Raw genomic sequence first — 16,222 nt, 5'->3', positions numbered from 1 at the left:
ACAGGACACAGGGGGGATCTCCGCGACAGGACACAGGGGGAATCACCGCAACAGGGCACAGGGGGATCTCCGCGACAGGACACAGGGGGAATCACCGCGACAGGGCACAGGGGGAATCACCACGACAGGGCACAGGGGGGATCACCGCAACTGGGCACAGGGGGGATCACCGCAACTGGGCACAGGGGGGATCACCGCAACTGGGCACAGGGGGGATCACCGCAACTGGGCACAGAGGGGATCACCACGACAGGGCACAGGGGGATCACCGCGACAGGGCACAGGGGGATCACCGCGACAGGGCACAGGGGGATCACCGTGACAGGGCACAGGGGGATCACCGCGGCAGGGCACAGGGGCATCATCGCGACAGGGCACAGGGGGATCAACGCGACAGGGCACAGGGGGATCACCGCGACAGAGGACAGGGGAATCACCGCGACAGGGCACAGGGGGATCACCGCGACAGGGCACAGGGGGATCACCGCGACAGAGGACTGGGGGATCACCGCGACAGGGCACAGGGGGATCACCGCGACAGGGCACAGGGGGATCACCGCGACAGGGCACAGGGGCATCATCGCGACAGGGCACAGGGGGATCACCGCGACAGGGCACAGGGGGATCACCGCGACAGGGCACAGGGGGATCACCGCGACAGGGCACAGGGGGATCACCGCGACAGGGCACAGGGCGATCACCGCGACGGGGCAGAGGGCGATCACCGCGGCGGGGCACAGGGCGATCACCGCGACAGGGGGGATACCGTGACAGGGCACAGGGGGATCACCGCGACAGCGCACAGGGGGATCACCGCAACAGGGGGTCACCGCGACAGGGTACAGGGGGATCACCGCGACAGTGGACAGGGGGATCACCGCGACAGAGGACAGGGGGATCACCGCGACAGAGGACAGGGGGATCACCGCGACAGAGGACAGGGGGATCACCGCGACAGGGCACAGGGGGATCACTGCGACAGGGCACAGGGGGAATCACCGCGACAGGGGGGTCACTGTGACAGAGGACAGGGGGATCACCGTGACAGGGCACAGGGGGATCACCGCGACAGGGCACAGGGGGATTACCGCGACAGGGCACAGGGGGATCACCGCGACCGGGAGTGTAGGATCACCGCGACCTTGCTGAGGGACACTCCTGTCCCTCCTGCACAATCCGAAGATTGTACATTGGAGAAGATCTGAAGCTGACAGCTCCCTGTCCAGTGACAGACTGAGACTTCAATAAAACTCTTACTGGGTGTTGGTTGTTCAGAGCGTGAGAGCTCCGGCTGCTGTGATATCTCTGATCCCAGACTGTCTGCTGCCCGCCTAATGTTGACCATGTTTCCGGAACCATCCGACTGCAGCAACACCTGGTAGAAACGAAGCAGATTCATCCATCATTTTACAAAGTGCGAAGCAACTCTGCAGCTACAGTGTCCCCTTAATCACTCCTGGGGATGATACGGTGAGGTGATGGCGTACTGCTATTATTACTGGACTACTCTTCCAAAAGCCCAGTGAATGTTCTCGGGACCTGGGTTCAAATCTGCCAATTCGAATTCCATTTTTTTTTTAAATCTGGAGTTTGACCATGAAACTATTGCCAATTGTCAGCAAACCCACCTGGGTTCACTAGGGAAGGAAACTGCCATCCCTACTCGGTCTGACCTACACGTGACTCCAGACCCCTGAAGATGAGGCACCAACCTGGTGAAGCCACCAAACAGGACGACGTTCATTTCAAACAGCAAGTGATAGGCAGGGCTCAGCAATCCCACAGCCACAGATCCGATCCAAGCTCGGCAGTTCTGCTACGATGGTGGACAACTAAATAACTCACTCCGTAAATATCCCCACCCCCATGAACCCAGCACATCGGTGTAAAAGATAAGGCTGAAGCTTTCGCAGCAATCTTCAGCCGGAAGTGCTGAGTGGGTGATCCATCTCGGCCTCCTCCAGTGGTCCCCAGCGTTACAGATACCAGTCTTCAGCCAATTCCATTCACTCCATGTGACATCAGGAAATGGTTGGAGGTACTAGATACTGCAAAGACCTTGGGCCCTGACAACATTCCAGCCATAGTACTGAAGACCTGTGCTCCAGACCTTGCCGCTCCCCTCGCCAAGCTGTTCCAGTACAGTTACAACACTGGCACCTACCCGACAATGTGGACAATTGCCCAGGTATTTCCTGTCCTGGACAAATCCAACCCGGCCAATTACCGCCAAATCAGTCTACTCTCGATCATCAGTAAAGTGATGGAAGGGGTCACCAACAGTGCTATCAAGCAGCACCTGCTCAGCAATAACCTGCTCAGTGACCCCCAGTTTGGGTTCCCCCAGGGCCACTCAGCTCCTGACCTCATTACAGCCTTGGCTCAAACATGGACAAAAGAGCTGGATTCCAGAGGGGAGGGGAGAGGGACAGCCCTTGACATCACGGCTGCATTACACCGACTGTGGCATCAAGGAGCCCCGGCAAAACTGAAATCTATGGGTATCGGGGGCAAACTCTCTGCTGGTTGGAGTCAGACCTGACACATAGGAAGATGGTCGTGGTTGTTGGAGGTCAGTCATCTCAGCTCCAGGACATCTCTGCAGGAGTTCCTCAGGGATAGTGTCCTACGCCAAACCATCTTCAGCTGCTTCATCAATGACCTTCTCTCCATCATAAGGTCAGAATTGGGAATGGTTGTGGAAGATTGCACAATGTTCAGTACCATCTGCAACTTCTCAGGTACTGAAGCAGTCCGTGTTCAAATGCAGCAAAATCTGGACAATATCCAGGCTTGGGCTGACAAGTGGCAAGTAACATTTATACCATGTGCCAGGCTATGACCATCACCAATAAGGGACAATCTAACTACTGCCCCTTGACATTCAATGGTGTTACCATCACTGAATTGGCTACGATAAACATCCTTTAGATTACCATTGGCCAGAAACTCAACTGGACTTGCCACAAATACATTGGCTAAAAAACGGTCAGAAATTAGGAATCCTGCAGAGAGTAACTCACCTCCAGACTCCCCAAAGCCTGACCACCATCTACAAAGCACAAGTCAGGAGTGTGATAGAATCCTCCCCACTTGCCCTGGATGGGGGCAGCTCCAACAACACTCAAGGAGCTTGACACCATCCAGGACAAAACAGCCGCTTGATTGGCCCCACATCCACAAACACCCACTCCCTCCCCCACCGACGCTCAGTAGCAGCAGTGTGTACCATCTACAAGATGCACTGCAGAAACTCCCCTCCGAAACCCTCACCATCCTGACTTGGAAATATATCACCGTTCTTTCAGTGTCACTGGGTCAGAATCCTGGAATTCCCTCCCTCAGGGCATTGTGGGTCAACCCCCAGCACAGGGACTGCAGCGGTTCAAGAAGGCAGCTCACCCCCACCTTCTCAAGGGGGGGGCAACTCAGGATGGGTAATAAATACTGGGCCCAGACAGTGACACAAACATCTCATAAGTGAATTTAAAAAATGGTACAGGATGTGGTTATACACAGGGCAAAGCTCTCTCTACATTGACCCTGTCAAACACTCCCAGGACAGGGACAGCACGGGGTTTAGATACAGAGTAAAGCTCCCTCTACACTGTCCCCAACAAACACTCCCGGGTCAGGAACAGCACGGGGTTGGTTACAGAGTAAAGCTCCCTCTACACTGTCCCCAACAATGAAGCTCCCTCTACACTGTCCCCAACAAACACTCCTGGGTCAGGGACAGCACGGGGTTGGTTACAGAGTAAAGCTCCCCACATACATTCGAGACACCACCCACGCCCTCCACCTCCTCCAAGTCTTCCGTTTCCCCGGCCCCCAACGCCTCATCTTCACCATGGATATCCAATCCCTCTACACCTCCATCCGCCATGACCAGGGCCTCCAAGCCCTCCGTTTTTTCCTCTCCAGACGTTCCCAACAGTACCCTTCCACCGACACTCTCATTCGTTTGGCTGAACTGGTCCTCACCCTTAACAATTTCTCCTTTGAATCCTCCCACTTCCTCCAGACCAAAGGGGTAGCCATGGGCACACATATGGGCCCCAGCTATGCCTGTCTCTTTGTTGGCTACGTAGAGCAGTTTATCTTCCGTAATTACACCGGCACCACTCCCCACCTCTTCCTCCGCTACATTGATGACTGCATTGGCGCCACCTCGTGCTCCCGCGAGGAGGTTGAGCAATTCATCAACTTCACTAACACATTCCACCCTGACCTTAAATTTACCTGGACCATCTCTGACACCTCCCTCCCCTTCCTGGACCTCTCCATCTCCATTAATGACGACCGTCTTGACACTGACATTTTTTACCAACCCACCGACTCCCACAGCTACCTGGATTACACCTCTTCCCACCCTACCTCTTGCAAAAATGCCATCCCGTATTCCCAATTCCTCCGCCTCTGCCGTATCTGCTCCCAGGAGGACCAGTTCCACCACAGAACACACCAGATGGCCTCCTTCTTTAGAGACCGCAATTTCCCTTTCCACGTGGCCCTCCAACGCATCTCGTCCACATCCCGCACCTCCGCCCTCAGACCCCACCCCTCTAACCGTAACAAGGACAGAGCGCCCCTGGTGCTCACCTTCCACCCTACCAACCTTCGCATAAACCAAATCATCCGCCGACATTTCTGCCACCTCCAAACAGACCCCACCACCAGGGATATATTTCCCTCCCCACCCCTCTCCGCCTTCCGCAAAGACCATTCCCTCCGTGACTACCTGGTCAGGTCCATGCCCCCCTACAACCCACCCTCCCATCCTGGCACTTTCCCCTGCCACTGCAGGAACTGTAAAACCTATGCCCACACCTCCTCCCTCACCTCCATCCAAGGCCCTAAAGGAGCCTTCCACATCCATCAAAGTTTTACTTGCACATCCACCAATATCATTTATTGTATCCGTTGCTCCTGATGCGGTCTCCTCTACATTGGGGAGACTGGGCACCTCCTAGCAGAGCGCTTTAGGGAACATCTCCGAGACACCCGCACCAATCAACCAAACCGCCCCGTGGCCCAACATTTCAACTCCCCCTCCCACTCTGCTGAGGACATGGAGGTCCTGGGCCTCCTCCACCGCCGCTCCCTCACTACCAGACGTCTGGAGGAAGAACGCCTCATCTTCCGTCTCGGAACACTTCAACCCCAGGGCATCAATGTGGACTTCGACAGTTTCCTCATTTCCCCTTCCCCCACCTCATCCTAGTTTCTAACCTCCACTTCAGCACTGTCCCCATGACTTGTCCGGACTTGTCCGACCTGCCCAGCTCCTTTTCCACCTATCCACTCCACCCTCTCCTCCCTGACCTATCACCTTCATCCCCTCCCCCACTCACCTATTGTACTCTATGCTACTTTCTCCCCACCCCCACCCTCCTCTAGCTTATCTCTCCACGCTTCAGGCTCTCTGCCTTTATTCCTGATGAAGGGCTTTTGCCCGAAACGTCGATTTCGCTGCTCCTTGGATGCTGCCTGAACTGCTGTGCTCTTCCAGCACCAGTAATCCTAAAACTCCCTCTACACTGTCCCCAACAAACACTCCCAGGACAGGCACAGCACGGGGTTGGTTACAGAGTAAAGCTCCCTCTCCATTCCTAGTCATTGGTTGTTGGTGTGAAATGTACAATGTCGTGTCACGGTGGGAGATTAAGGCTGTGCAAGCTCCAAGCCGAGAGACAGAAACTCATTTCTTTTGGGTCACTAGTACCAGGAAATGGAAACGGCGGTTGTATCTGGGCTGATTTGCAAGATGCCGGTCTGATTCCCAGACTCTATTCCAACAACAGGGAGTCTAATCCACTCCCTTTGACAGTCAAAGCCATCCCCATCACTGGGGAGGGAGGGAGTGGTGGCTGTGACAGGGACAGAGGCTGTAATATCAGCCAGTCTCCAGGTGCTCAGCATCGCTCCCTGCCAGAGAACGGAGTAGGCGCGTTCTTTAGCCCATTGTGCTCTTTGGGGCTGTAGGTGGGTGTGGGGTGACCACTCCATGGGACTGACTCAGTCTGAGTTGCAGCAAAATGCCCCCTTCGGCAACCACATGTCACCGGGGTTGGTACTCCCTTACCCAGGCACTTACATAGCTGTCACTATGATGGTGGGCCGAGCTCTGGGCACCACCAGGCACATGCTGTCTGTTGGCGATCTCTGTCTGCTGGTATTGGCACTTCCTGCTGCCCTCGGGGCTGGGGGCTGGATGCCACGGGATGGCATCTGGACCAACATTCCCTGTGAGCAAGAGAGAGAGATGATAAGAACAGGAGCTGGTGGGGTGGGGGGGGGAGAAGGAGTGAGAATTGGAGAGGTGTGGTGAGGAGAAGAGTGGGGGGGAGGAGGAGGAGGGGGGGGAGAAGGAAGAGTGGGGGGGGGAGTAGGAGGAGAGGAGGGGGGAGGAGGAGGAGGAGAGGAGGGGGGAGGAGGAGGAGGAGAGGAGGGGGGAGGAGGAGGAGGAGAGTGGGGGGAGAGGAGGAGGAGGAGTGGGGGGGAGGAGGAGGAGGAGGAGGAGGAGGAGTGGGGGGGAGGAGGAGGGGAAGGAGTGGGGAGAGGAGGAGGAGTGGGGGGAGGAGGAGGAGAGTGGGGGGGAGGAGGAGGAGAGTGGGGGGAGGAGAAGGAGAGTGGGGGGGAGGAGGTGGAGAGTGGGGGGGGAGGAGGAGAGTGGGGGGAGGAGGAGAGTGGGGGGAGGAGGAGGAGAGTGGGGGCGAAGAGGAGGAGAGTTGGGGGGGAGGAGGAGGAGGAGAGTGGGGGAGAGGAGGAGGAGGGGGGGAGAGGAGGAGGAGGAGGAGGGGGAGAGGAGGAGGAGGAGGAGGAGAGTGGGGGAGAGGAGGAGGAGAGTGGGGGGAGGAGGAGAGTGGGGGGAGGAGGAGAGTGGGGGTGAGGAGGAGGAGAGTGGGGGGAGGAGGAGAGTGGGGGGAGGAGGAGAGTGGGGGGAGGAGGAGAGTGGGGGGAGGAGGAGAGTGGGGGGGAGAGGAGGAGGAGGAGGGGAGAGGAGGAGGAGGAGGGGGGAGGAGGTGGAGGAGGGGGGGAGAGGAGGAGGTGGAGGAGGGGGGGAGAGGAGGAGGAGAGTGGGGGGAGGAGGAGAGTGGGGGGAGGAGGAGGAGGAGGGGAGAGGAGGAGGAGGAGGGGGGAGGAGGTGGAGGAGGGGGGGAGAGGAGGAGGTGGAGGAGGGGGGAGAGGAGGAGGAGAGTGGGGGGAGGAGGAGAGTGGGGGGAGGAGGAGGAGGAGAGTGGGGGAAGGAGGAGGAGAGTGGGGGGAGGAGGAGGAGAGTGGGGGGAGGAGGAGAGTGGGGGGAGGAGGAGAGTGGGGGGAGGAGGAGGAGAATGGGGGTTGGAGGAGAGTGGGGGGAGGAGGAGGAGAGTGGGGGGAGGAGGAGAGTGGGGGAGGAGGAGGAGGAGAGTGGGGGGAGGAAGTGGCGGCGAGTGGGGGGCGGAGGAGGAGAGTGGGGGGAGGAGGGGGAGGAGGAATGGGGCAGAAGAGGAGGAGAGTGGGGGAGAGGAGGAGGGAGAGGAGGAGGAGGATGAGGAGGAGGAGTGGGGTGGAGGAGAAGAGTGGGGGGGAGGAGGAGGAGAGTGGGGGGGGAGGAGGAGAGTGGGGGGGAGGAGGAGAGTGGGGGGGGGGAGGAGGAGGAGAGTGGGGTAGAGGAGGAGGAGGAGAGTGGGGGGGGAGGAGGAGGAGGAGTGGGGGGGAGGAGGAGGAGGAGGAGTGGGGGGGAGGAGGAGGAGGAGGAGTGGGGGGGAGGAGGAGGAGGAGAGTGGGGTGGAGGAGGAGGTGAAGGAGGAGGAGTGGGGGGAGGAGGAGGAGGAGGAGAGTGGGGTGGAGGAGGAGGAGGAGAGTGGGGGGAGGAGGAGGAGGAGGAGGAGGAGTGGGGGGGAGGAGGAGGAGGAGAGTGGGGTGGAGGAGGAGGAGGAGGAGGAGTGGGGGGAGGAGGAGGAGGAGAGTGGGGTGGAGGAGGAGGAGAAGGAGGAGGAGTGGGGGAGGAGGAGGAGGAGGAGAGTGGGGTGGAGGAGGAGGAGGAGAGTGGAGGGAGGAGGAGGAGGAGGAGGAATGGGGGGGGAGGAGGAGGAGGAGAGTGGGGTGGAGGAGGAGGAGGAGGAGTGGGGGGAGGAGGAGGAGGAGGAGAGTGGGGTGGAGGAGGAGGAGGAGAGTGGGGGGGAGGAGGAGGAGGAGGAGGAGGAGGAGGAGGAGGAGTAGGGGGAGGAGGAGTGTGGGGCAGGAGGAGGAGGAGGAGTGGGGGGAGGAGGAGTGGGGGGAGGAGGAGTGGGGGGAGGAGGAGGAGGAGGAGTGGGGGGGAGGAGGAGGAGGAGAGTGAGGTGGAGGAGGAGGAGGAGAGTGGGGGGGAGGAGGAGGAGGAGGAGGAGTGGGGGGGAGGAGGAGGAGGAGAGTGGGGGGAGGAGGAGGAGGAGGAGGAATTGGGGGGGAGGAGGTGGAGGAGGAGGAATTGGGGGGGAGGAGGTGGAGGAGGAGGAGGTGAGTGGGGGGGCAGGAGGAGGAGAGTGGGGGGAGGGGGAGGAGGAGGAGGAGGAATTGGGGGGGAGGAGGTGGAGGAGGAGGAGGTGAGTGGGGGGGGCAGGAGGAGGAGAGTGGGGGGAGGGGGAGGAGGAGGAGAGTGGGGGGGAGGAGGAGGAGGAGAGTGGGGGGGAGGAGGAGGAGGAGAGTGGGGGGAGGACGTGGGGGGAGAGTGGGGGGAGGACGTGGGGGGAGAGTGGGGGGAGGACGTGGGGGGAGAGTGGGGGGGCGGAGGAGGAGGAGAGTGGGGGGCGGAGGAGGAGGAGAGTGGGTGGCGGAGGAGGAGGAGAGTGGGGGGCGGAGGAGGAGGAGAGTGGGGGGGAGGAGGAGGAGGAGAGTGGGGGGTGGAGGAGGAGAGTGGGCGGAGAGTAGGAGAGTGGAGTAGAGAGAGTGGGGGGTTGAGGGAGAGTGGGGAAGACAGAGAGAATGAGAATGGAAAAGAGGTTAGTGTGGGGTCAAGCAGAGGAGGGCAGGAGCAGTCTGTAACAAAGGAGCCTGAAGCCAGGAATCCCCAGCTCCCTCACTGACAGGGTCACAGTGACAGATGCCCCTCCCCAAGGCCGTTCCCCACTCTCAAACAGCGAGCCGACTGCACCAAGCTGCTGCCTCTGAGTGACTGCCCCCTCCCAGAGACTGGCTCTCGTCACAATGCTCATACAGTGGCATGTAGCCCGCGGGGGCAGGATATTATATTCACCCTCTACCCACATGGGGAGAGCTGATACCAGCCCAGGACACCCTGCCACGCACTCAGCCAACCATTCCCACCTCCCAGCTGCCCCCAGTTGTGCTCCCAACCTCCCAACACCCCCTTCCGACCCCACATCCTGTATCCTCACAATTCCCTTTTGACCCTCAAACCCATTGTTACCCCTCCTCGGCCCCACCCCCAACACAGGCCCCCCCCATGCAGACTCACCCACAACCCCCAACTCAGAGACTGGACAGTGACAGTTTCGGAGAGTGACAGCACAGGGAGACTGTGACTCCTGAGGGGGGGTGTGTCAGCACATTTATTAAGATAGGATCATAGCAAGTTTTAAGAAGATTTGTAGCTGAGTTTGAGGTTCTGGATGTAGGTTTGCTCGCTGAGCTGGAAGGTTCATTTCCAGACGTTTCGTTACCTTACTAGGTAACATCTTCAGTGGGCTTCAGGTGAAGCAATACTGATAATTCCTGCTTTCTATTTATATGTTTGGGTTGGTGATGTCATTTCCTGTGGTGAAGTCACTTCCTGTTTCTTTTCTCAGGGGGTGGTAGATGGGGTCTAACTCAATGTGTTTGTTGATAGAGTTTCAGTTGGAATGTTATGCTTCTAGGAATTCTCATGCGTGTCTCTGTTTGGCTTGTCCTAGGATGGATGTGTTGTCCCAGTCGAAGTGGTGTCCTTCCTCATCCATATGTGAGGATACTAGTGAGAGAGGGTCATGTCTTTTTGTGGCTAGTTGGTGTTCATGTATCCTGGTGGCTAGTTTTCTGCCTGTTTGTCCAATGTAGTGTTTGTTACAGTCCTTGCACGGTATTTTGTAAATGACGTTAGTTTTGCTTGTTGTCCGTAATGGGTCAAGTTCATTAGCTGCTGTTTTCATACAAACCCACCAACACACTAAAACAGCAGCTAATGAACTTGACCCATTACGGACAACAAGCAAAACTAATGTCATTTACAAAATACCGTGCAAGGACTGTAACAAACACTACATTGGACAAACAGGCAGAAAACTAGCCACCAGGCTACATGAACACCAACTAGCCACAAAAAGACATGACCCTCTCTCACTAGTATCCTCACATATGGATGAGGAAGGACACCACTTCGACTGGGACAGCACATCCACCCTAGGACAAGCCAAACAGAGACACGCATGAGAATTCCTGGAAGCATAACATTCCAACCGGAACTCTATCAACAAACACATCGAGTTAGACCCCATCTACCACCCCCTGAGAAAAGAAACAGGAAGTGACAGCACCACCGGAAATGACATCATCAACCCAAAGAACCCCAAACATATGATTAGACAGCAGGAATCATGTACAGTGCTTCGCCTGAGGCCCACTGAAGATGTTACCTAGTAGGGTGACAAAGTGTCTGTAAATGAACCTTCCAGCTCAGTGAGCAAACCTACATCCAAGATAGGATCAATTCCCTCTTGTTATCAGCGCACAATACATGGGACATCTCAGGGATACAATGAGAGAGATGGAGCAGATAGACAGACAGATGAGGAGAATGTCAGATGCAGTGAGTTATAAAGATCTGGAACGAGTTGCCTGGTGTGGAAGTGGAAACTGATTTGATGGTAACTTCCCAAAATAGACCCAAACATTGGAGGGCTCTGGGCAAAGGGTGTATGAGTGGAACTGAGTGAACAGCCCTCACAAAGGGCTGGCATTAGCAGGACGGGCTGAACGAGCTCTGCCTGTGCAAGGCCATTCTATCTGTCTTTCCTCTCATGTCAGCCCATCCCCCAATAGTGCTGTCCCTCCCCCATCAGGGGAAACACCCTCGATCGCCTGAACTGTGATGGGCATCCTGGGCGAGTGAGGGTGAGGGGCGCGGATGGAATTCGGGAGCCGGGGTCAGCCGTTAACATGCATCAGCATGCAGACCGGTGCAGTGCGATGACAGCAGCATGGAGAACGGGCAAGGGGGGTGGGGAGTGGGCAGAGAGGGCTGAGCAGACTGTCGAGAGTGAACGGTAACGTATGGCATGGAGTGCTGCAGGTTGATGAGGGGGGGGGGGGGGGGGGGGGTTGGTGATGGTGGGTGGGTTGGGACACATGCGGCATCAAGTGCCTACCAGCTGAAGTTCTCAAAGTGCTCTCTGTCATTTTGAGATAGGCTTCGGGGCTTTCTGTGATGGGTACATCTGGAAAGAAAAGAGCAGGACATTCAACATGGTACAGAGACAGTGACAGCCAGGAGCAACGCCCCCCCCCCCACACACACCGGCAGCGTTGCCACACAGTGGTCAAACACACTGTAGTCTCAGGTAGGCCCCAGTGATAGAGAAGGAGAGCTGAGCACGCGCGTGGGGCTGTTAGACAGAGAGAGAGAGTGTGTATTAGACGCCCCCTTGCCTCCAAGGAAGGTGAAAGTTGCTTCTGCTGCAGGGGCCGATACTGGAAAAACTGTCAATGATTAAAAAAGAAAATGGGTTTTCAATTTCCATAGCACCTTTCACATCCACAGGAATAACTCCAATAGCTATAAATGTAGCCACCCATCTGCAGGAAATGCAGCAGCCAATTTGTGCACAGCAAGATCCCACAATCACAGTGTGATACGTTTTAGATTAGATTAGATTAGATTACTTACAGTGTGGAAACAGGCCCTTCGGCCCAACAAGTCCACATCGACCCGCCGAAGAGCAACCCACCCATACCCATTCCTGTACATTTACCCCTTACCTAGCACTCCGGGCAATTTAGCGTGGCCAATTCACCTGACCTGCACATTTTTGGACTCTGGGAGGAAACCGGAGCACCCGGAGGAAACCCACACAGACACAGGAAGAATGTGCAAACTCCACACAGAATTGAACCCAGGTCTCTGGTGCTGTGAGGTAGCAGTGCTAACCACTGTGCCACCATGCCACCCCACGATGACCTCTGACTAAATATTTACTTCTGTGATGTTGGCCAATGGACACACAATGACCAGGATGCAGGAGTGAACTCCCCACGCCTCCTCCACCCCAACACTCTGCTCTCACCAAAAGATGCAGATTGGGGCTCAGCTAAAATGTTTTGACTGCAAGATGGCACCTCAGACAGTGTGGCACTCCCCTCACAACCTCCCAAGCCTCTGGGTCACTGAGCTGAACCCAGAGACTGGATGGTACAGATTCATGGAGTGTCAGCACAGGAATACCGTGACATTGTGCATCGATAACAGTGGGAAGTCAGCCTGCAGTTGTTGCTCGGCCATGACATTTCCTTTCAGAGGTGAGTGTGCTGCCCACTGACACAGTTGACCACCTGTCCTCCTGTAATACTCCTGCGCTACCATCCAGCTCTCCCATGGTTCCATGACTGGAGCCTGATCTTTCCCCAGGGTAGTGTGTCCACCTGCTCCTGCACTGGCTCCCCGTCTGTCCGGGTCTCTGTGGCAGTCTGATCACAGCAGCGCTGACTTACTCTCCAACACACACGGCATCTTCACGATTATAACCAGGAAGAGAACTCAGCTCCAGTACCAGCCTGTTCCAGGAAGACCAGATATCCAAACCTAACCTCACAATCCGTGCCCCAAACCAGTCAGCAGCAGCTACACTCACCGCACGCACTCTCTCTCTCTCTCTCTCTCTCTCGAGCAGTCTGCATCGATGAGGAGACATGTCCAAATTGCCAGAGCAAGTGTACTTTTTGGCTGGCCTGGGACAGCAGGTTCGGGGTAAAGGGGGAGTGAGTGTGCTGACCAAACTGGACAGGCAGGAACACAGTCCAATCTGCTCCACACGTGCAAGACTTGGGCCATATGCCAAGACGGGAGGATGAAATACCCAATGGTCACTGTAGCCAGAGTACCAGAGCACCAGTCAGCACCGTGAACTATCTGGGGAGCTTGAGCATGGCACGACCCTCATGGCTATGAAAGGAAAAACCACAAGGACACTGTCAAAAGTATTTATTTTCTCACTTCACTCTTGCTTTGTAAACAGAATAAAAGCGTTCTCCAAACCTTTCCTATTCATGGACTTATCCAAATGTCGTTTAAACATCGTAACTGTATCCATAGCCACCACTTCCTCTGGCAGTTTATTCCACACACGAACCATTCTGTGTGAAAAAAAGTTGCCCCTCATGTCCTTTTCAAATCTTTCTTCTCTCACCTTAAAAACCTTTTGAACACCCCCACCCTGGGGAAAAGACCTTTGCTTTTCACCTTATCTATGGCCCTCATGATTTTATAAACCTCTATAAGGTCACCCTTCAACATCCTACACACCAGTGAAACAAGTCCCAGCTGACGCAGCCTCTCCTTATAAGTCAAACCCTCCATCCTGGGCAACATCCTGGTAAATCCTTTTTGAACTATATCCAATTTAATAATATCCTTCCTATAGCAGGGCAACTGGAACCGTACACAGTACCCCAAAAGTGGCCTTATTAATGTCCTGTACAACCTCAACCTGACATCCCAACGCCTCATCTTCTGCCTGGGAACCCTCCAACCACAAGGGACAAACTCGGATTTCTCCAGTTTCCTCATTTCCCCTCCCCCCACCTTGTCTCACTCAAATCCCTCGAACTCAGCACCGCCTTCCTAACCTGCAATCTTCTTCCTGACCTCTCTGCCCCCACCCCACTCCGGCCTATCACCCTCACCTTGACCTCCCTCCACCTATCGCATTTCCAACTCCCCTCCCCCAAGTCCCTCCTCCCTACCTTTTATCTTAGCCTGCTGGACACACTTTCCTCATTCCTGAAGAAGGGCTTATGCCCGAAACGTCGATTCTCCTGTTCCCTGGATGCTGCCTGACCTGCTGCGCTTTTCCAGCAACACATTTTCAGATCCCAACGCCTATACACAATGGTCTGAGCAAAGAAGGCGAGCATTCTAAATGTCGTCTTAACCACCCTGTTTACCTATCATGTAACTTCCAAAGAATTATGTACCTGAATCTCTAGGTCTCTCTGTTCTATAACATTACCCAGGGCCCTGCCATTAATTATATAATTCATGGCCTTTGTTTCTTTTACCAAAATGCAGCACCTCGCACTTATCCAGATGAAAGTCCATCTGTCACTCCTCAGCCCATTGACCCAACTGATCAAGATCCCTTTGTAATCTCCGATAACCTTCTTCACCAACTTTGGTGTCATCTGCAAACTTACTCACCATGACTCCAACATTCTCAGCCAAACTGTTTATATAAAAGGACAAACAAAAGTGGATACAGGACAGATCCCTGTGGAACACTGCTGGTCGCTGATCTCCAGTCCGAAAAATACCCTTCCACCACTACTCTCTGTTTTCTATGATCAAGCCAATCAGTAATAACTCCATATTTATCCAAATGCGAGTAAATCCTGACCCTAAGAATCTTCTTCTATAATTTCCCTCGCACTGATATAAAGCTCACCAGCCTGTGATTTCCTGGATTATCCCTTAAACAAAGGGACAACGTTGGCCATTCTCCAGTCCTCTGGGACCTCTCCTGTAACTAAAGAGATACAAAGATCTCATTCAAGGCCCCAGCAATTTCCTCAGCATTCTCAGGTAGATCCCATTGGGTCCTGGGGATTTGTCTACTTTAGTGCCTTTCAGAGCATCCAACACCTCCTCCTGTTTTATAATCGACATGCCCAGGCATATCAATACACCCCTCCTGAGACTCATCATCCACCATGTCCTTCTCTTTAGTGAATGCCAATGCAAAGTACTCGTTAAGGACCTCACCCACTTCCTTCAGCTCCCACTCATGAATTCCCTCCTTTGTTCATGATTGGACCTACCCTTTCCCTAGCTACCCTCTTACTACTCGTTCCACCCCCCCCACTACTCTCTGAGTAAAGAATCTACCTCTGACATCTGTCCTATATCTATCACCTCTCAATTTAAAGCTATGTCTCCTCATGTTAGCCATCACCACCTGAGGGAAAAGGCTCTCCCTGTGCACCCTATCTGACCATCTTATTATCTTGTATGCCTCTATTAAATCACCTCTTAATCTTCTTCTCTCTAACAAAAACAGCCTCAAATCCCTCAGCCTTTCCTCGTAAGACCTTCCCTCCAAACCAGGCAACATCCTAGTAAATCTCCTCTGAACCGTGTCCAAAGTCAAGTCTCCACATCCTTCCTATAATGCAGTGACCAGAACTGTACACAATACTCAGAGTTTTGTAAACTGCAGCATGACCTCGTGGCTCCGAAACTCAATCCCTCTACCAATAAGAGCTAACACACCGTACGCCTTGTTAACAACCCTATCAATCTGGGTAGAAAGTGAGGTCTGCAGATGCTGGAGATCAGAGCTGAAAATGTGTTGCTAGAAAAGCGCAGCAGGTCAGGCAGCATCCAAGGAGCAGGAGAATCGACGTTTCGGGCATAAGCCCTTCTTCAGGAAGCCCTTCTTCTATCAACCTGGGTGGCAACTTTCAGGGATCTATGTACATGGACACCGAGATCTCTCTGCTCATCTACACTACTAAGAATCTTACCATTAGCCCAGTATTCTGTATTCCTGTTAGTCCTTCCAAAGTGATTCACCTCACACTTTTCCACATTAAACTCCATTTGCCACCTCTCAGCCCAGCTCTGCAGCTTATCTATGTCCCTTTGTAATCTACAACATCCTTCAACACCATCCAATACTCTACTGACCTTAGTGTCATCCGCAAATTTACCAAACCATCCTTCTACGCCCTCATCCAGGTCATTTATAAAAATGACAAACATGTGGACCCAAAACAGATCCTTGCAATACTTCACTAGTAACTGAACTCCAGGATAAACATTTCCCATCAACGGCCACGCTCTGTCTTCTTTCAGCTAGCCAATTTCTGATTCAAACCGCTAAATCACCCTCAATCCCATGCCCCTGTATTTATCAAACACCTTACTGAAATCCATATACACCACTTCAACCGCTTTACCCTCATCTACCCGTTTGGTCACCTTCTCAAAGAACGCAACAAGGTTTGTGAGGCACGACCTACCCTTCACAAAACTATGCTGACTGTCCCTAATCAA

The 16,222-nt window shown here is 54.7% G+C and overlaps 1 protein-coding gene across 1 annotated transcript in view; it reads right to left on the bottom strand.

Moving 5' to 3' along the window:
* The window catches only part of LOC122547709 (uncharacterized), a 609,753-nt gene that overhangs the window by 89,562 nt on the left and 503,969 nt on the right, over nt 1-16,222 (bottom strand). The window contains exons 83-85 of the mRNA XM_087989511.1: nt 11,325-11,393; nt 6,098-6,246; nt 1,258-1,375 (exon numbers count right to left, since the gene is read on the bottom strand). Coding sequence (XP_087845637.1) covers nt 1,258-1,375; nt 6,098-6,246; nt 11,325-11,393 — 336 coding nt within the window. The remainder of the gene's footprint in view (nt 1-1,257; nt 1,376-6,097; nt 6,247-11,324; nt 11,394-16,222) is intronic.

The sequence above is a fragment of the Chiloscyllium plagiosum genome, unplaced genomic scaffold (assembly GCF_037043375.1).
Source record: "Chiloscyllium plagiosum isolate Xiang-an unplaced genomic scaffold, Cpla_swu_hap1 HiC_scaffold_8, whole genome shotgun sequence".
In the NCBI taxonomy this organism is placed as follows: domain Eukaryota; kingdom Metazoa; phylum Chordata; class Chondrichthyes; order Orectolobiformes; family Hemiscylliidae; genus Chiloscyllium; species Chiloscyllium plagiosum.
This window is presented reverse-complemented; position numbering and strand designations above follow the sequence as displayed.